General features: G+C 34.8%; 1 protein-coding gene across 10 annotated transcripts in view; it reads right to left on the reverse strand.

Moving 5' to 3' along the window:
- Nucleotides 1-22,853, reverse strand: part of AKAP6 (A-kinase anchoring protein 6) — a 580,300-nt gene that overhangs the window by 51,966 nt on the left and 505,481 nt on the right. For all 10 annotated transcript variants that reach the window (XM_068546345.1, XM_068546336.1, XM_068546308.1 and 7 more), the window contains one exon: nucleotides 8,606-8,821. In XM_068546345.1, the coding sequence (XP_068402446.1) occupies nucleotides 8,606-8,821 (216 nt within the window). The remainder of the gene's footprint in view (nucleotides 1-8,605; nucleotides 8,822-22,853) is intronic.

Raw genomic sequence — 22,853 nt, forward strand, 5'->3', positions numbered from 1 at the left:
AATCCCACTCCTGGGCATATATCTGGAGAAAACCATAATCCAAAAAGATAATGCACCCCAGTGTTCACTGTAGCACTATTTACAATAGCCAAGACATGGAAGCAACCTAAATGTCCACCGACAGAGGAATGGATAAAGAAGATGTGGTACATATATACAGTGGAATATTAGCCATAAAAAATAATGAAATAATGTCATTTGCAGCAACATGGATAGACCTAGAGATTATCATACTAAGTGAAGTAAGTCAGTCAAAGATAAATATCATATGATATCACTCATATGTGGAATCTAATTTTAAAAATGATACAAATGAACTTATTTACAAAACAGAAACAGACTTACAGATATCGAAAACAAAGTTAGGGTTACCAGAGGGGAAACGTGGTGGAGGAGGGATAAATCAGGAGTTGGGATGAACATACATACACTACTATATATAAGACAGATAACCAAAAAGGACCTACTGTATAGCACAGGGAACTCTACTCAATATTCTGTGATAACCTATATGAGAAAAGAATCTAAATGAATATATGTGTACATATAACTGAATCACTTTGCTGTACAGCTGAAACTAACACAGCACTGTAAATCAACTATACTCCAATAAAATTAAAACAAATAATAATAATAATATTGTGCTTTCTGATCCATGAACACAGTATAGCATATAGTGTATAGTATAGTGTTCATCACTCACTTATATAATTTCTCTCAGTAATATTTTGTAGAAATATTTTGTTTTCAGCATATAGGTCTTCCATATTTTTATTAGACATATCCCAAACATTTCATATTTTTGCTGCTATTGTAAATGATAGTTTTTAATTTCAATTTCTGATTGTTAATTGATAGTACATAAAAATACAACTGACATTTATATATTGATCTTGTATCTTGTTAATTGATAGTACATAAAAATACAACTGACATTTATATATTGATCTTGTATCTTGTTAATTGATAGTACATAAAAATACAACTGACATTTATATATTGATCTTGTATCCTACAGCCTTGTTAAATCCTTTATTAGCTCTAGGATCTTTTTTGAAGATTCCATAGCATTTTCTACATAGATGACCATAGAGCCTATGAGTAAGATAATTGTGCTCCTTAATTTCCAAGCAGCATGTCTTTAATTCCTTTTTCTTGCTTTATTTCACTCACTAAAACTTCCAGTGCAATGCTGAATAGAAATGGTGAAAATGGACATCCTTACCATGTTCCTCTTATGTTAGAAGAAAAGCATTCAGTGTTTTACCACTAAGTATGATGTTACCTGTAGATTATTTGTATATGTCCTTTATTAAGTTGAGGAAGTTCCTACTTTATTCTTAGGTTTCTGAGCTTTTATCAGGAAGGATGTTAGATTTTGGCAAATGCTTTTTCTGCACACCCTGGAACGTAGTTTTCCTTTCTCTTTGTGGTGAATCATACTGATTTTTTTTCAAACTAGTTTTGCATTTCTAGACCTCACATGGTCATAATGTGTTATCTATTTTATATACCGTTGATTATTTAATAAAATTTTGTTAAGAATCTGTTTATCTATACTCATGAGGGATACTGGTCAGCAGTTTTCTTGTAATGTCTTTGAGTAATGCTGAGTTGGGAAGTATTTCTTCCTTTTCAATTTTCTGGAAGATTTTGCATAAAATTAGTATAATATCTTCCTTAACTATTTGGGAGACTTTACCCATAAAGCTGTCTAGGCCTGGAGTTTTCTTTGTAGGGAAATTTTAAGCTAATGGTTTAATCTATTTAGCAGATATGGAGCTATTCAGGTTGTGTATTTCCTTTTGAGTAAATGTCTACTGTGTGCAACTTTTAAGGAATTCGTATATTTTATTTAAATAATTGAATTTAATGGCATAAAATTATTCATAGTATTTACTTTATATTCTTTTATATTAGTAGAATCTGTAGTGATGTCTATCTCTTATTCCTGATAATGATAATTTGTTTCTTTTCTCCTTTTTCCCTGATCGGTCTTGCTAGAGCTTTATTAGTTTCATTGATCTCAAAACAAAAAACACCCAGCTTTCTTCCTCATTAACTTTCTTCTATTGTTTTTTTCTGTTTTTAATTTCAATGACTTCTGCTCTAAACTTTATTATTTACTTTCTTCTACTTACTTTGTGTTTAATTTGTCTTCCTCTAGTTGCATAAATGTGAAAACTAAGATTATTATTTTGGTGGCAAATTTTCGTTGGTACAAATTTTAATATTTTTTCTATTTCTATTCAGTTCAAAATAATCTCTAATTTCCCTTTTTCATTTCTTCTTGGTCCCAGGAGTTGTAGATAACTGTGTTATTTACTTTCCTTATATTTGAGGACTTTTCCAATATATTTCTAATATTTATTTCTAAACTAATTCCATCATAGTCAGAGAACAGGGTGTAATAAGAATGTTTTTTAAATTTGAGACTTGCTCTGTGGCTCAGAAGAGAGTCAATTTTGGTAGATGTTCTGTCAACACTTGAAAAGGATGTATATTCTCCTGTTGTGGGATGGAGTGTTTTAAATGTCAATTAGGTCAAGTTGATTTATGGTGTGATTCAAGTTTTTTATATCCTTACTGATTTTCTGTCTACTTGTACTATCAATTATTGAGAAAAGTATTGGAATCTCTGCCCCAAATTGTATATTCTTATCTTCTTGTAATTGTATCAGTATTTGATTTATGAATTTGTAAGTTTTGTTACTACAGCACAAACATTTAGTAATGGTGTGTCCTCTTGATTAATTAGCACTTTATCACTAAGAAATATCTTTCTTTATACCTTGTAATATTCTTTGCTCTGAACTCTAATTTGTTTAATATTAATATGGACACTTCAACTCTCTTTTGATTGCATTAGCTTAATACATATTTTTCCATCCTTTTACTTTTAACTTAATTTTTCTTTATAATTAAAATGGCAACATATAGTTCAGTTTTGCTTTTTTAATGCAATCTGTTAATTACTACCTTTTAATTGGGGTTTTTAGTCCATTTATGTTTAACAGAATTATTGATGCACTTGGTTCAGTTTTCTATATATTACGTCTGTTCTTTATTCCTATTTTTCCTCTTTTTCTGCATTGTGTGTGATATTTTAAAATGATTTCCTTTCCTTTCCTTTGTTGGCCTATTTGTTATAGCTTCTTGTGTTTTTAAAGAATCATAGTATGTATTTTATCTTATTTATCTTTAAGTGATTCTATACCATTCTATACCACTTATCCATCTTTAAGTGATACTATATATCTTTAAGTGATACTATACTTAATATACGAACCATACAATAGTATAGTTCCATTTCCTGGCCTTTGTGATATTTTTGTCATATGTTATACTTCTACATGTGTTATAAATCCCATAATACATTGTTATTATCTTGCTTTAAACAATCTATTATCATTTAAAGAGATTTAAATAAGATGAAAAAAGACATTTCATATTAACCCACACAGTAAGTATTTCTAGTGCTTTTCATTTCTCTGTGCAGACTCAGGCTTCCACTAATACCATTTTCTTTTTTCCTGTAAGGATTTCCCTTAAAATTTCTTGCAGTTCTGCTGCTGATGATTTTTTTAAAGTTTTGATATCTGAAAACAATTTATTTTGTTTTCCTTTTTGAATAGTATTTTCTCTGTGTATAGAATTCTGGGTTATTTTCTTCCAATACTTTAAAGATGTTGTTCCCCTATCTTCTGACTTGTATTATATTTCTGAAAAAAGTATGCTATAACCCTTCCTTCTTATTTTCTGTATATAATGTATCTTTTTCCTCTAGGTACTTTGAAGATACTCTTATCACTGGTTTTAATCAATTTGAACAGAATACCCCTTGGTGTAGTTATTTTCATGTTTCTTGTGCTTAAGGTTTGTTGACATTCTGGATCTGTGGGTTTATAGTTTTCATCAAATTTGGAAAATTTGGGTCATTATTTCTTCAAAAATTGTTTCTCCCTCTGCCCTTTTTTCAGGGATTCCAATTACATATACATTAGGCTGCTTGAAGTTATCTCACAGCTCACTAATGCTATGCTTTTGTTTTTGTCTTTTTTTTTCTCTTTGTTTCATTTTTGACAGTTTCTATCACTATGTTTTCAGGTTTATGAATTGTTGCTTCCACACTGTCTACTTGGTTGTTAATACCATCCAGGGTATTTTTTATCTCAGTTATTACAGTTTTCATCTGTAGAAGTTTGATTTTAGATAGATATCTTCAATGTCTCTACTAAATAAGCTCAATATATTTTCTAGTTTCTTGAACATATGGAATGCAAGAAAAATAACTTTTAATGTTCTTGTCTATTAAATCTATAATATGTCATTTCTGGATTTGTTTCTATTAATTGAATTTTCTCCTCATTTTCAAAGATATTTTACTTCTTCTTTGTAACACTGGAAGCTTTTGACTGGACGCCAGACACTATAAATTTTACCTTGCTGGATGCTGGATACTTAGATGCTTATAAGCATTCTTGAGTTTTGTCCTGGGATATAGTTAAATAACTTTGAAAGAGTTTGATCCTTTCAGGTCTTGCTTTTAAGCTTTTTGGGCAAGACTAGAGTAGCATTTAGTCTAATTTTGCCCCATTACTAAGGCAAAACTGTTCTTGGTACTGTATCACATGTCCTGTGAATAATAAGGATTCTACTGTGACTGATGGGAAAAGGAACTATTCCCAGCTGTGTGTGAGCTCCAGGGATTGTTCCCTCTAATTTTTTCAGGTGGTTTCTTCTGCTGAAGATTTAAAAGGATCCCTCTGCATAGCTCTAGAGTCATCTCTCTGTGCAGCTCTCTCCTCTCTGGTACTATGCCGTGTAGCAACTTTAGCTCCCTTGTCCTCCTCAGCCTCCCAGACCTGTCCCAGGGATAATGCTAGGCTCTGCATGGATTTCCTCTTTGCACACTGTGACCTGAAAACTCTGTCTAGGCAGAAATTTGAGTAATCATAGTATCACTTCAATCATTTCACATCTCTTCATTGCCTGGTATCCAAGGTCTTAAAATTGTGATTTTACCCAGCTTTTAAATTGTTTCAGGTAGAAGGGTCCTGGTCCTTTACTCAGTCCTGGCTGGAAGTGGAAGTCTGCCCATGTATTTTTAGAGGAAGAAGGTCTATGGCCTTCATCAATAAGTTATCTTCTCTTTGATAATGATTAATCTGAGTGGATGTATAGATTATTGGTATGGATTCTTGGTGTTTCCATGGTTGTCTCATATATTTTAATTTGCATCTACTGTAGGAGGTGAGATTCAAACTTTTAATAGAAAAAATCCTGGTTCTCTATAATTAACACATCACAAATTCAGAACGCTCTTTTGGCAAGTGGGACGATCTAAGGTAATTCAGGCACATGGTATTGCTAGCCAAAATGTGGAGCCTGAATCATAGAGAGAAGGCAGGAGACTAGAAATAAAAACATATGATTCAAACGAAAATTAGAATTAAAGCATACAAAGTATAGACAGAGGTCATTTTTTACAGGTAACACAAAAATAAACCAAATAAGTCTGGGAAAAGAGCTTGAATGTAGAAAGAACAAGGTGTAGTGTCAAATAATTATGCAATTTCAAATCTTGATGATAAGGGAGAAAGATGCTTTTGGGTTTTGTCTGTTTTAACTCCCAGAATTTAATACAAGATCTTTTGCTTTCTTCCAGTTAAAAGAGAGAGAGAGATTCATTATTTACCTAGTTAGGAGAAATAGAGAAGCTTGCTTACTTGACATATGTACATTTATCTGAATTCTCCTGAATACTATGGAAGGAGTTTTCATATTTTTGTCAGTATTAACTGTAAGCTTGAAGCCCATAATTACCTCAGTAGACCTAGCATCATAGTTATTTGCATATTTGTATTAACTATACTTTTTGAGGAGGAGGATATCTTGTGTACCTTTAAATCTCTAACACTGATTACTATAGAGCATCACTTAGAGAAAATTCACTTATTTAACAAATACTATGGAGTACCTGTTAAGTCCTGCATACTACGTAGGGCTTTTAGGAATGTAAAGGTGAGCAGAAACTGGCGTGTGGCTGCCTTCTTCAGACTAGTGGAGAAGACCAACAGTAATTAAATCATCACACAAACAGATGTAACATGAAAAATGAGGAGCACTGGATCGACCATTAGGTGACATCTCTTATACAAGCTATTTCCAAAGTGACTAAGAAAATTCTACAATACGGAGATAGAATTAGAGCTTCTAATTCTAAGTGCCAGAACCTAGCCCACACTTTCAGGATGACTTTATTCAATACCTCATAGAGAATTTCCTTCAGAAATAATTTGAAGAAAAGAGAGTATACCATGGGGGACTTCATATCATACTTTAAAACTTGGAAAAACTGACCCTACCAGGCAAGAAGAAAGGTTAAAAGGCATCTCCTTGGTGATCTCATGAAGGTGAAATATTCAAATAGGAACATAACACTCAAAGCCATTTTGTGAGAATATGAACATTGAGAATTAATATAGAAATAGTAACTCCAAACCAAATGCCAGAATGAAACAAAGTTTATCAATTGAAAGCTTGTATTCATTCATTTAGCAAATGTCTATTAAAGATCTACTATACGCAGGAATGTCCCAGGCCCTGGAAATATAGCAGTGAAAGTCCCTGTACACAAGAAGGGGATGGCATGGGGGTGGGGACATAGGATAAAAAAGCAAACAGACCACTTAGAGGCTTCTGAGTCTCTACAAAGGCAGCTTCCCATGTTGGTAAAATACTTGTTTGCCCATCAAAGCAACTTGGACTCTTGACCCAACCAACAGAGATCAGAGCAAGAAATATCTCCAACGTAATGAGGTACACGGTGTTCATTGTATTGCTGGCATTAGTGCCACTCGCTACTCTTCTATCCCTTTCTCGAGTGATTTTCAATCTTGTTTAGCACAGAGGACCTTATTTGCTACCTCATCATTCCATAAAACCTAACATTCAGCAGCCAACCTAAAGAAAAGGGGGTGTTTTGTCTATCTGCAATTTTTATCTACCTCTCTGTAGTAGCTTGAGCCTCTAAGAAGCAGCCAGGGTTTCAAAGCTAAAGCTTACCCCTTTACCACAGAAGTAGGATAAAAATGTCTACAGCTAGTCTGCAGAGATCCAGTCCTGCATCCCTCATCATACGATTACAAATAAATCTCCAAAGAAACCCAGTTTTGTTTCCTCCAAAGCAGCTTGAATGCTTCCAAAACGTTAACAGCTTCTCCAGGTGCAGTTGGTTTTTGTGTAAATTTTATTATCACCACTACTATGCTTAGATGTTTCAAACTATAGAATAAAAAATAACCTCTTCTATGCTTTCAAACACTCAGAGAAAAAAAAAGAAAGGAAGAAAGAAAGAAGGAAAGAAAGAAAGAAAAAGAAAAGAAAAGAAAACACTCTAGCTAAATAGCTTCACAACAAATAGGTCATTTCAAGAAAAGACATCCAATTATATAGAATCTGATTACTGGTAATAACTTGGAAGTCTTAAGAAATTTAATGACTTCAGTGCAAAACAATTAAAGTGAACTATTGAGGATAAAATCACCCCCTAGACTCAACATAACTACAGATGCAAAAAGAGTGAGAAGGCTTACTGCTTCATTGTCCCTTCTGTTCCCAGTCCCCAATGCCAAACACATCAGATAACCTAAATATTTAGGTTTTGTTAAAATTAGAATTCATAAGAGAAGCCTGTTTTTCAGTGTCAGGATTATTATACTTGATTTTACAATTTTGAATCTTGAACTTTCCAAAGACATAGAACTGATAATATAAATACACAAGAAAAAATTTCCATTGTATGTATGTATGTATGTATGTGTGTGTGTATTTCATTTATGTAAGTCAAACATGAGAATTAGGCCTTCAACTAACAGACACTAACTTCAAGGTCATTTGGGGAATGTAATCTTTTTATCAATAAATCCTCTCCCTTAAGGTTTTCTGGACAAGTGTGTATTCTACATTATAATAAAACAACTCTAGTTATATATATATATTTCCTTCATCTAGCAACAGCTTGAATTTACAGTCAATTTGGAAAATTCTTAAAAGGGGTCCCGACCTCTACCTTGAGCACTACATTAAAACTCTCAGAGGAAACTTGCTAGTTCTCAGCAATGCAACTGTATTGGAAGGAGCTCTAAGCAGGAGCAATGGAGATTGTTTTACACGTGGATGGTGTTAATTCATATCATGTAAAGAAAAGGTAAACTGTATACTTTGTTGCCTTGTCTGTAAAGCATACACATTGCTCCATATGCTCTGAGAGTGGTAAACCACCTCCTAGCAAAATCTTCATGGGGTATTGTATGATTAATGATATTGTTGGTGAGGTTTACCAAACCTTAGTTTGGTAAGGTTAAGCAAAGTCTCCATATGAATTTTTTAAAAGACAATGAGACTAAAATACATCTTATCGGTAGGCAAATGAATCTCTGTGTTATGATAAAAGCAGTTTCTTTTAACGGTTAGAGAGAGCTATCCCTTTAGTTAGCAAAACCACTTGTAAGACGAACACATTTTCCAAGCCCTGAAAGAATTTCTTTTTTCTAAGAAAAATGAGAGAGCATTATGCTTTAAAAAAGAAATCATCACTTACAGGTTCCTTTCCCATCTTCTTTTGTAGCCGTGTTTGCCACTGGACGGCTTGCATGACAATGGCTTCCCACCTTCTTTCAAGATTTACAATGATCAACTGCATGGGCTGGTGGTCCGCGTTCAGATTGCAGGTCTCCCGGTCATCCAGAAGGTGTTGGCATAATCGCAGGATGGAGGCCACTCCACGACGTCGCTGCTTTATTTCACAACAGAGGGACTACAACAGAAAAAGGGATGGATCCATTAGTGTTTCTAGGGCAGATTTCCCTAAAACATAAAACACCCTCTTTCACCATAATTTTAAATTGTAGTGATACGCTCAGCTGCGAACAATAGGACAAGAAGGACTCTGGAGTTGCCTTTGGATTAGAGATCTTCTACAGACACCCAACTGATGCCGATGAATTTAGCTGCATCTCATTCCTCTTCCCTTTTTCTTTTTTTAAACTGATTTCTACATCTAAAATGTCGGGTCCCACCTTGATATCTAGGTGATTAACTTAATGAAATAAAGCATTTATGCCAAACAGGTTGACATGCTTTGATTCAAGGTCATAGGAAACACAAAAGACAGAAAAGTCCTCCAAAAGGAAATGGAGTATTTCCAAATTTACTCTTAGATTCTTTGGAGCCAAAAGTTTACTTTTCTACTGGCTGGAAATAAGTTAAATAAGATTGCAAAAAAATTGACAGCTATTGTTTGAAAAAAACGATAAGCAACATTTCTCTTCCGAAACTCGATTAACAAAGCAATAATTTTCTGAAAACAGAAATTAGGATACTGGATTATTTATGCATTATTTGTTAGTTGCTGTGTTTCTTTTAATAGACATTCACACTATTTAAGAAGGATATGCATGCATCAAAGTAAGATTTTGCCCCCAGAAGCATTTGTATTGCTGCAGTGACCCTAAGCTGAACGATTCAAGCAAAATAGTGGGTACACATGTCTAAAAATATTATATCTCTTCTTTGCCTACGGACAGTGTGTAAGTGATACTCTAATTCAAAGCCTTCGGGAGAAATGATGATTATATCCACAAACATCACTGAATTACTAATCTCCTTCTACTGCCACAATTGGACTGTTCTAACAGTTAACAGATTGCTTATTAATCAACAAGGATAAACAAGACAATGCAATTTCATTTAGTGCTAGAGTTTTAATGCCTAAAAGTATTTGTGCTTAAAATGTTAATCTAGATAAGGCTTCATTAGAAGAAGTCTTAAAATGATTAAGTGCAGTTCATTGAAATGTGCAGAGTGGTAGTAGATCAGCAGGTGGACGTCTCATACAGATGTTCCACTTATTGATATAATACATGCTACAGCCATTTAAACAACCCTAACTCAGTAATAGCTGGAATTCTATTATTTCTGTAATGAGAGAACCCCGTACCTTTAATATTTTTGAATTTTAAATAAGGTGAATGACAAATTCCCATACCTCTATTTACAGCAAAATATGACTAGGAATTTTATTATTCAGTTTATACCAGTACAGCATTTTTTGTTATGTTTCTTGAACTTACCCTTATTTATTTTCCTAGGGATCATTACTATTTTCCTATATAACTCCTGATAGAACCATCAGGTCTGACAAATTTCTTTACTGATGCTATTCATTAGTTCAATGCTGAATGAGGAGAAACCCCTACACATTCAAAGATAAAACTTGAGGGTCTACCAAAGCAACAGGCATTGTTTCCATTACCTCTCCCAATCCTGCTAACTGACCCTCCCCACATGCATTCTCTCTCTCCTTCTATTTCTCTGTCTCTGTCTCTCTCTCTCTCTCTCTCTCACACACACACACAGACCCACACCCTTCAATAATTGCTCTCTTGCTCTAGAACTGTTGAGCAAATCAAACTATCAAGCCCACTTAATATCTGTCATTTTTTGGCCCAATATTAAACACTTCAAGATAATAACATAGCCAACTGGGATTGATTCAAATGAGTTCTATGAATATACATGTTGAAGATTTTGGTTTTTTGTTTGTGTTTTGTCATTAAATTGTTAAAAATAAAGGGCTAGAAAAATCAAAAGAGATGTTTCCATGTCACAAAACTGGATCTTGCAAAACTCCAATTTAAGTTGACTAAAATAATGACTGCATTTCTCCAGCCAACAAAAAGTCCCTATGTTTCTTAGCTAAATGAGAATTTGCCATGGATGACACTAAAGGTATGTGTGGACTTAGCACAGCCACATTAGGTGATATTCACAAAGCAGCCCAATGGGCTTCATTCACCTCACAGGCATTTTCAAAGTTCTGAAACAGGACATGTGAGGTTGCTAGGGGAAATTTTCATAAAGGTGATTGGCCATAACTTTTTATTAGTATCTAGATTGTATCCAGTATTTAACTATCCAGATGATCCCCACCCCACATCTTAATGACAGTCTATGGGTTTTAAAACTGTGTTAGCTGTTTTTAGAAACTGTTGACACTCAATATCTGATTTTCAGATCTCCACAATTCTGCAGTTTAAAAAGTTTTAAATATTCAAAGAACTTAGTGTACATTCTAGATTATTCTATATGCACACTTCGGAAATAACACTACTTTTAAAAGGAGAGGAACACTGAGAATTTTACATGGCCAACATATTTTTCAGTACTTTTTTACATCTAAGTGATATAATTGATAAGATAACATTCTTTTACATAAATGTGTTTCCATGACAACCATTAAAATGTACATGCTTATTTATAATCACAAACACATACTAAATAAAATCAGTGCATTTGCTGGTAATGTTTCTTAGAATCAGTAGAGTTCACATTATTTCCATGATACACTATGCGTAGAGAAATGTTAAATATAACGACATAGGAACAAAATGATTATTATAACTATTTTTGGCTTACATTTTCAGAGAACACAACAGAAACCCAAGCTAAGCAATCTAAGTAAGGCACAGAAATAAGACAGACTCATCCCTGTCTCTCAGACCTCCTCAAATGTGTATTGCACCTTGCATCTGCCAGGCACTGCTTCAGGCATGGCGGCTTCAAAAAGGAGCGAGTTACTGCTCCCTCTCTCAAGGAGCTGAGAGTCTATTGGAGGTGGACTATACAGTACCAAGAATAATACAGAGAGGTAGGTGCTAACAGAAGTTTGTGCAGGTTGCTATTGGAGGAGTCGTGAAATCTTCAGGGGAACAACGTGAGCCAGATGGTCCAAGTTGGGTGGCTGTGGTTATAAGGACAGAAGGTCCAGTAGCAAGTAGCCTGGGACCCTGGGAGTACCCAGTGTGTTGGAGAAAAGAGAGAGTAAAGCAGATGGAAAAGGAAGTAAGGAACAGAAAAGTTTATAAGGTTTTTCATTTTTGCCAGTTTTGAAGCACTCTCCTTGATATCCAATGAGATCATGTTGGTTCCCAAGCACAGCCATACTGTCTTCCCGGAAAAGTAGAAAGGAAAGAAGTGGGAAAGAAAATATAAAAAGAAAGAAGGAGAACTAATTATCAATATATCTAAGAGAAAGTTATTCCAAATGCTTTTGTATTTAGTTATGTATTTAATTATCATTATTTTTGTATTTAGTTATGTATTTAGTATCATTATTATTTGGTAACCTTAGGAATTTTTTCCTACAAAGCTACCTCTGTTAGTATGGAGGTCATTGTCTTAGTATCACTTTAGAATCCAATTGTTGGAATATAGTTCGGTGTTCTACTTTTAAGTCTCTAATGACCTATTTAATTTGGTTATTTCACACTTCTACTCAGCTTCCTCATGTTACTCAAAAAGCATATTTGCTATAAAAGTTGAGAAGTATATAAAAGTGAAAATCAAAATTTCTAATTTGTTTTTTCCTTTACAAATCTCCAACCCTTTAAACATATCTTTTTGGACATGTTGTAAGAGAGCTGCCAACAGACGGAAGATTTTTGCTTTATACTTATAAACTATCAATCTGATTTTCAATTCACCAGTGGTGATACAAAGGGGTGTTTTTGGTTTATGTGGGGTTTTTCTCCTCTCCTGACTTGCTTTATGAACTTCTCTGACTGTTGAAACCACTCATATTATGGAGCCAAATGTGATGTAACATCATTCCTGCCACTGGCTTCAGTTTAACACCACTGAAGGTAAGGCTTCCAATATTGGTAATTTATTCTTCATTATACATTAAATTTATGTATATATGCACACATATTGCATAGAATGATTATATTTACTTGCACAGTTGCCCCTTAAACAATGCCGGGGTTAGGGGTAACAACACCCAGCACAATCAAAAATCTGATTATAATTTATGTCCAGCCCACGTTTCCTCTCTATCCAGGGTTCCACATCTGCAAATTCAACCAACCCACTCATCATAGAGTACAGTAGTATTTACTGTTGAAAAAAAATCTGAGTATAAGTGGACCTGTACAGTTCAAACACATGTTGTTCAAGAGTCAAATGTACACCCATATTCTTGACATTAAATAATATTGTCATCTCCTATTACAAAAGGATATAAATAAGCCTACAATTAAAGAACTACAATTAGACCAAGAACCAAAATGCACAATAAGTAAAATGTAAGAACTAAATAGAGAAAAAAGACATGAGGAGGAGAATGAAATTTAAAAAATACCAAAACCAAGTATATGGTAAAAGCAGAGAGAAAAAAATTAAATCTAGCTGAGAAACTCCAAAGAAATTTGTCTCCATATGTCTTACACAATTTTATTTAGCAGTTAATATAACATCATTAGGTACGTCAATAGAAACAAAGTGCTGGGACTTTAGGTAATGTGTCAAATTAAAAAAATTATTTATGAAGCAATTCCATTTAAAAAGTCAAACATGACTTTACCTTCTAGATGAATCAATTGTTTAAACACTATCTATTGAATATGCCTTCTATGTGGCAAGCACAACAAAGAAATTTCAATCTGTATATGTATATTATATGTACCTGCCTTCAACGTAGTTGGCGTGAGGAAATATACAGAGAGAAAAGAGAGAAGTGAAAAGATAGGCACACTCTTCTAGTTTAAATAGGATCATATAAAAGCAGACAGCTCCATCTCTTTGTTGCAAGGGTTTTCTACACCTTTTCATGTGCTTTTCTTCTTTTTTGCATTTTCTGTATTTTACCATTCTAATTACATGAGGTGAGCAATTGTCTTCTCTTAGTCTGCTACCTGTGACCAAGTTTTCTAGAGCAAAATTTCTCTGTGTGTTCCCCGGGCCAAGCAGTATTAGCATCATCTGGAAACTTGTTAGAAACAAGAATTCCCTGGTGCCACTCCATATCTTGTGAATCAGCAACCCCAGTGAGTCATGGTTTAACCAGCCCTACAGGTGATTACAATGCATGTTAAAGTTTGAGAACATTGCTCTACAGAAAACAGAGGAACTTAGTTTTTCAGATAAGAAAATTAATCTAGTTGAGTAGTTTTTTAGAAGTATAAAAATAGAAGTTGTAAGTTCTGATTCTGGAGTCACACTTGTAGCCAAGAGCCTAAAGACCAAACCCATTGGTGATCAATTATTTTTTTAATTAATTTTTATTGGAATACAGTTGCTTTACAATGTTGTGTTAGTTTCTACTGTACAGCAAAATGAATCACCTATACATATACATAAATCCCCTCTTTTTTGGATTTCCTTCCCATTTAGGTCACCATAGTGTATTAAGTAGAGTTCCCTATGCTATACAGTATGTTCTCATTAGTTATCTATTTTACGCATAGTATCAATAGTGTATATGTGTCAATCCCAATCTCCCAATTCCTCCCACCCCCAATTATTTTTTAATTGTTATTGAATGGCTAAAAAAATTAATGAATCAATCAATGAATAGATCTTTTCAGCCAGTGATAACTTTATATTATTAGTATTTGCTTGATGATCTCCAGAATTTTAATATAATTAAGAATGCTGAGCTCATGCAGCTCAATATTAATAAAAACAAACAACCCAATCAAAAAATGGGCAGAAGACCTAAATAGACATTTCTCCAAAGAAGACATACAGATGGCCAAGAAGTGTATGAAAAGCTGCTCAACATCACTAATTATTAGAGAAATGCAAATTAAAACTACAATGAGGTAGCACCTCACACCAGTTAGAATGGGCATCATCAGAAAATCTACAAACAACAAATGCTGGAGAGGGTGTGGAGAAAAGGGAACCCTCTTGCACTATTGGTGGGATTGTAAATTGATACAGCCACTATGGAGAACAGTATGGAGGTTCCTTAAAAAACTAAAAATATAACTACCATTTGACCCAGCAATCCCACTACTGGGTATATACCCAGAGAAAACCATAATTCAAAAAGACACATGCACCCCAATGTTCATTGCAGCACTATTTACAATAGCCGGGTCATGGAAGTAACCTAAATGCCCATCGACTGATGAATGGATAAAGAAGATGTGGTACATATATACAATGGAATATTACTCAGCCATAAAAAGGAATGAAATTGGGTCATTTGTAGAGACATGGATGGACCTAGAGACTGTCACACAGAGTGAAGTAAGTCAGAAAGAGAAAAACAAATATCGTATATTAATGCATATATGTGGAACCTAGAAAAATGGTACAGATGAACTGACTTGCAGGGCGGAAATAGAGACACAGATGTAGAGAACTAACGTATGGACACCAAGGGGGGAAAGTGGAGGGGGAGGGTGGTGGTGGGATGAATTGGGAGATTGGGATTGACATATATACACTAATATGTATAAAATAGATAACTAATAAGAACCTGCTGTATAAAAAAATAAAATTAAATTACAAAAAAAGAATGCTGATTGTTTGAGTACTGTATTTGGGGATTTTACTCCTTTTGGTTATTTTTATCAAGGAAGTCATTTACTAATTAATGACTCTAACATATTTGGCATTGTGCTAAATTAAATAGAAGCTTTGCTCTCAGAGAGTTTACATAGTAATCAAAACCTTGATGACTGTTTGGAAGGTACAAGGCATCAGGTAATGCTACTGCCTACAGCCATGGTCTGAGAAGAATGTATAGCAGGTGGGAAAAATGAGAGGCTATACTGGTACCTCTATGATTCTCCAGAAGATGCTTTTGACTGGTTGGTTTGGAATCATAATTTGGGGTCAAGGTTGGCAAAGATCACATGAATGATATTTCCTATAGCAATAAACATTTATTGGGTATCAATTATGTGCCAAACACCATAATTTTCATTACAGGAATGGCATTGGTGGATAAGAGGCATATAATATGATGTGGTACCTGATCTTAAGGGCTTGTAATCTGGCTGTAAAGAGAAGCCTCTGGCTACTCAAAATGAGAGGTATCAATGCAAGGCAAAGGTTTTTGATAAGACCTAACCCATCAGGTTGTTGTAGATTTTAAATGAGGTAAGTGAGGTGAATGTGCCATGTGAATAGTGAGGCCGTGACCCAAAAGTACTGTGCAATTGATATACATGCTAAATTATGGGCATTGACTTTGGAGATGAGAAAGATCATTACCAGCTGGAGTCGATAAAGATTCATAGGACTAGAACTAGGCCATGAAAGTTGCTGAAGTTCGAAAAAGTGGAGGGGAAGAAGGACAGGCATTATAGTTGGGGGATTCACATAAGAAAAGGTCAAGAAACCACAGATTTTTTTTTTTTTTTGGCCACGCCACTCGGCTTGCAGGATCAAACCCGTGCCCTCAGCAGTGAAAGCGCATGGTCCTAACCACTGGACCACCAGGGAATGCCCAAGAAACCATAACTTTTGCAACATTTTAAAAAGCATGGAATTTCAAGTGGAATGTGATGTTAATAATAATTCAATTATCCACCTATCCATCTAAATGTACTTGAGTGCCTCCTATGTTCCAGGCACTGTTCTCACTGGTAGGGATATAACGGTGGGCAACAAGATTTCTGCTCTCATGGAACTTATATGCAAATTTGTCTGTGTGTTGGGGTGTGGCAGTGGTTGAGGCTGGAAATAAAACATAAATAAATATACCAGAAAACATCAATATATGTTGGCGAGGAGATAGAGAAACTGGAACCCTCATCTGCTGCTGGTGGGATTTCAAAATGATGAACTCACTTTGGAAAACAGTACATTTCCTCAAAAAGTTAAACAGAATTACCATATGGTCCAGGAGTTTCTCTCCTAGGTATATACCCAAAAGAACTGAAAACATATGACCACACAAAAACCTGTAGACAAATTCATAACCACATGATTCATGATAGCCAAAAGGTGCAAATGACTCAAACATCCATTAATAGATAAATAGATTAAAAAAAACAGTATATCCATACAATGGGATATTATTTGGCAATAAAAAGGAATGAAGTACTGATACATACTACAGCATGGATGAAAACATTATGCTAAGTGAAATAAGCTGGACACAAAAGGCCATGTGTTGTACGAGTTCATTTATATGAAATGGCCAGAATAGGCAAATGCATAGAAACAGAAAGTATATTAGTAGGTGCCAGGGGTTGCAGTCGGGGGATATAGGGAATGACTGCTGAGGGGTAAACGGTTTCTTTTCAGGGTAGTAACAACATTTTGAAATTAGATTTCATGGTATGTGAATTATATCTCAATAAAGTTGTTAGTTTTTAAAATCTCTCAGTAAGGGCAGGTATATATTGTCAACCACAAAACTGATGATATAATCAGATAATTTTCCATTCCTTTAGAGTGTGTTATGACAACAGACTCGATATTACCAATACCATCCAGTCAGTTATCATGGTTCTGCAGCCATGGATCAATACACTGATTAATACACTTACAAATGCAAATGTAGAACTTTTATTTATTTTTTTTAAAGTAATGGCTATAAAGTTTCCTGGGATACAGTTACAACTACAGACCTATAAATCTCAGTCAACAGATAAAACATTCGGCTATATGATAAAAAAATACAGTTCCTTTTTTAATATAGCTGTCCTAACTTCTAGAGACATCATAAAACATAACAGAAAAGTATACATAGAAGAGCATGCCTGGAAAAGGAGTTGAAGAAATGTGGGAGTTGAAGAATGTTAGTTAAGTGTAATTATTGCAGTGATGAGTTTCATATATATTTAGATACATCTTATGAAATTGTAATCTATTGTGTTGTTAGTATCTGTACAAGAATGAGAGACCTGACATGTCAGATAGACTTCATATACTTTACCAAAGATGATTCTGAGTTGACTATATGTATCTGAACCAACACAAAATAAAAATAATGCTACGTTTGCTTCAAATAATCAAGCTTTACTTGAATGCAAAATAATAACCAACAATCATTGAGCCATAAATTGCTAGAGTTCTTTTCTTAGTAGTATTTTCTTAGTTATTTTTCACTAATCTCCTACACTAATGACAAATGTTTTTGTGTATTTCTGTGTGCTATGCATTTTTTAGGTACTTTATATGTATGGACTCATTTAATCCTCACAACAGCACTCTGAGACATACACTGCTGTCATCTACCTATTTTACAACTGAGATAATGGAGACACAGAGAGGTTAAGTAACAGAAAATAAGCAGCAAAGGATTTTAACCCATGCAACCTGAACCCAGAGCCAACTCATGAAAACACTATGCTACATTGCCTTTCATAAGAGAGCTGAAGAAGCTTGGAAAATTTTGACATTTTCAGACCATCTCTGCCCCTGAGTTCCAACCAGAAGTGGCCACAGCCATAAAGTTACTGTTGATCAGAGAGCCAAAAACTTCTTCCATGTATCTGTCAGGGGTCTATCTTATACCCATTCCTAAGCCTGCAAATATGATAAGAATTTATAACCTATGCAATTCTTAAGCCCAGGGTAGTTAATGATAGCAGAGGTGGAAAAATACTAATTAATTAATTGAACGTACATTTATTAAACACCTTTATAATGGGCACTGTTCTCAGTGTTTGAGATACATCAGTGAACAAAACAGACAAAACTTCCTGCCCTCAAGGACCTCATATTCTAGCAGACAGTGGGAGATAATCTCTTTTCTGAGAAAGATGTAAATCATATAAATAATGAAGAGATTTAACAAAAGTAAGAAACATTCATTAGGCAAATGATTATCAAAGTTTCCAGCAAGGGGTCAGCATATTTGGTCCTGACATCTCCATTCTTGAGCCAATTATGTGCTTAACTTAACTATACCTAGTGTATAGTGTATGTTGCAAATAAGAAAAAAAATAAAAAAATAAAAAATAAATAAACTGACCTAGCAAGATTAACAGTTTTGATAGGAAGAGAAAAAAAAGGAAACAGGGAAAAGAAATTGGAAGTATTAAAGCAAGATACCCTTTTTCTAAATTTGCACACCCATATCTATATTATCCTGAAAACCCCACTGAAAAGAATGGTGAGCAACCTGTTGTGTATTGACCTGTGTGAGCCATCTTGTTCTGGTAGAGGAGATGGTGGCCATCACAGATAAGGAATGGGCTGAGCGGGCAGCTTTGGCTCTTTTGGCAAACATGAATTTAACAGACATGATGTCAGAAATAAATCTAGTCAAAAAAAAGAAAAAGAAAAAAAGAAATAAATCTAGCCCCAAACCAAAGTGGAAGTGAATATCAGAAAAATGATTCTATTAAAAATGAGCTTTAAGGAATTCCCTGGTGGTCCAGTGGTTAGGACGCCACGCGTTCACTGCTGAGGGTGCGGTTCAATCTCCGGTCAGGGAACTAAGACCCCACCAGCCACGCGGCATGGCCAAAAAATAAACAAATAAAATAAAAATAAAACTTTAAAAAATATGAAAAAAAAAGAATTTCCAACCTGGAATTGTAAAGGAGTAATTCAAAGCAGCCAAAAAAATTAAAACACCTCAAGTGAGGTATGAATGACGACTTGCATATTTTGAAGAAAATATGGACAAAAGACATCTTCATATTTTACCTGATTGCAAACTTAAAAGATTGCAGCCAATATAGGAACTCAGCTCAGTTGCAAACTCTGGGACTTAATCTATATTGGAGCTAAATATTCTATAAGCATGCAGTGAAGTGCAAAAAACAGCAATTGAAAAATGACATGATTAAATGGCACGACATGCAATCATTTGCTCTCAGTTATATCAATGTATCTTCTTCATTTCTAGGAGTCAGGCAGAAATATTGTTTTGTAAATGCCTCTATCAAATTGGTCACCAATAATAAAATAGATTAGAGTCCTAATAAGCTCATTTACATACCATACATCATACAGTACAAAACTATTCTCTCCAAACAGTTTTGCTCATAGATTTGTCTCCTGGTTGTCATGAGTCTTTGCTACATTAGCAGATTTTAAAAGCGTAATACTGCCTTCAGGACCATTTGTAGAAAAACATTTATGAAACTTTTCTAGTTAACCCTTGGCAGGATCCTTATTGCTAATTATGGAAAAGGTACTGATATAATATCTTGGCTGTCACATTTTATTATGGTGACGGTAGAAGCAGAATCTAGGTCTGACATTTTGGAAATACCATCTAACTGCAAGTCAGAAACAGAGAATGACAGTTTTAAGTAGATTATAACTTCTTGCAAAATAACAAACTGGTTTATTTAATGTAAAAGCTGGATTTTAAAAATAGCAGTAAAGGCCCCTGAATTGATTCACCAAGCACATCTCCATCAGCTCCTTGAAGAGGGTCTGGGATACGTGCCAAAATACTTTTTAAATTGTACATGACAGTATAAGTCTAGATTCTAACACTAAATGATTTATTTTAACCATTTAAAATCAAAATCGTTTCAGCGAACACTTTCATTTTTAAGAAAAATCATCTACCCTCCGTTCACCTAGGCAGCAGATAAGTGAGATGCCATCTTTACCTCCAGGCCTAATTAGCCTGACCTTTGACCTAGAAAAAGATCTTACTTGTTCTTGCAATCTAGTATCCTCACCAATCAAGTTGAAGCATTAGGGGCCACCAGGACTATTAATACTAGAAATCCTTGGACACTCTTCGATGAATGGTGTCATCAAGGGAAAAACTAAACATTCTTTTAATACACTCATATTTATGTTTTAATTTTTTTGTACCTTCATCTGCTCAAAAAACATTAATTATATTTGGAAAGGAGCACTTCTATTCCTCTTAGCTACTTTTTAGCTGTAGACCAAAATTAATAACCATTCTAAAAATGAAGACCCTCACTGTGTTATTCCATGAAAGCTGCTGTTAGCCCTGTGTGCATTCTTTAATTTCTTTGTGACTTACCCTACACTAGGTTAAGTACTTTTAAACATGTTTGTTTTTAAGAATCAAGCTCAGTGGTCGTGTGCGTAGTTCATATTCACATGTAGTTAGTAATATGTTATATACTTCCTTTTCTAAATTAAAAACACTATTAAAATTCCAGACATACAAAACAATACGAAGATTACATTACTCTAAAGAAAACTGTAATAGCTTACAGATTGCTTGTATCATTACTAAAATGCTGGTATCTATTACAGAGTCTCCCTGGAGTAAAGAATGCACTTTAAAAACATGTCCATTATTGTTAAGATGCTAAACTAGTCTGCAATTACAGAAAGGTAACTTTTAGCAATAAGGCGGAAAGGGTGCTGGATATAAATGCAACTTAGCCATTATACTATACCTTTTCTTAAAATCCCACAATCACTCTTTTCATAAGCAGATGAGGCATTAATTGCCATTTATTTTTACATTATTACATTTTGAAATCTTTTTACAATACCCACTGTGCTTTTTAACTCTTACTGATTCCATTCAAAGTAATTCTGGAGGGCACTTCCCTGGTGGTCCAGTGGTTAAGAATCCACCTTCCAGTGCAGGGGACGCGGGTTCAATCCCTGGTCGGGGAACTAAGATCCCACATGCCACCGCGGGGCAACTAAGCCCGTGCACGGCAACTACTGAGCCCACACGCCACAACTAGAGACAGAAGCCTGCATGCCACAACGAAGACCACCGCACGCCACAATGAAAGATCCCACATGCCACGGCTAAAACCCAATGCAGCCAAAAATAAAATAAATAAATAAATAAATATTTTTTAAAAACCAGTAATTCTGGAGAACGGATGAAGGTGATTTTCTTCTCTGGATTATTTGTGGATCCCATCTACCTGAACTCATCTGTGAGTTCAGGTGAAAGAAGAACCATCATAAAAACCACACCTGGAGGATGAAATAGCATTAAGAAGGAAAGCAAGAGAACACGGGAGCAAGGACAACACAAAAGGAATCCCCAGGGATAATGTGGAACACAGAGGAGAGGACAGATTATTGGACTAATTTGTTTCATGAATCACTCAACTCTGCTGCATGGTGTTTTCTAACTCTCTCATCCATACACAGTTGACTATTCTTCACCCGCCTCCTTCATCAAACCGTATTTTTCCAGACTTATCTCTGGCTAACTTACTTGTTATTTCCTATGAAGCCACTCCTGGAACTCATCACAAAGCTCAGAGTGTTACTTGAAGTATAACAGCTAGGAATTGGTATTTTAGGGAAGTATTACTGTTATTCAAGAATCATACAGATGGGAAGTAAATGAATTCAAGAACTCTAGGGACACAGCAAGAATGCAGGAAGAAAGTCAGGCTGTGGGGGATAACACCACTAAAAAAGAGGAAGATGATACTAAGGACAAAAAGTCAATATTAGAAAGACCCTTCTGTTTCGTTAATTTATTCCTCCCTGACCTGGAAGAGGCTGAGGTATAGCCAGCTCTATAAACTTCATTTTTCTGATTTTTTTTCATAGCACCTGAAATAAATAGGACATTTTCCTGTGGGTCTGGACCATTGGGAATTTGCTTCTTAGCTCTTTCCTTTGCTTTTGTGGTGGCAGCCCAGGGCAATTCAACTCCTTTTTTGCTAGTTTTCAGTATTCCCAGATGTGCAGTAATACTAACCACACTCTCAGGTTAGTAAACTTCTCTTAGAAGTTTAACTAATATATAACGGCAAAACACTCTTTAACTGTTATATCAGGTAGTAGAGAGATGCTGACTAAATATTAGCCAACTGGTAAAATGGTCTGCTGATTACTTAGCTCAAAGCAATATTCCACAACCTTGTGAAAAGGAAATGTAATAAGAACTTCATTCTTTAAACACTCCATAGCTTAAACAAAGCAGAGGTCCAGGAGAAATTTTTGAGAGCAGTTTCTTGAAAAAGCTAATTTTCCTTTTAGAAGAACATGTTTTCTTTTCTTCTGAGAAAAGACGCCACACCCCTCTCCTGCCTGTTCCCCAAAACAAGATTAAATACACTGGGGGGTAGTTCTCTCATTAAACTCCTTCATCTGGCAGCAAGGTCGAACAT

Source organism: Eschrichtius robustus, chromosome 1 (assembly GCF_028021215.1).
Source record: "Eschrichtius robustus isolate mEscRob2 chromosome 1, mEscRob2.pri, whole genome shotgun sequence".
Classification (NCBI taxonomy): Eukaryota; Metazoa; Chordata; class Mammalia; order Artiodactyla; family Eschrichtiidae; genus Eschrichtius; species Eschrichtius robustus.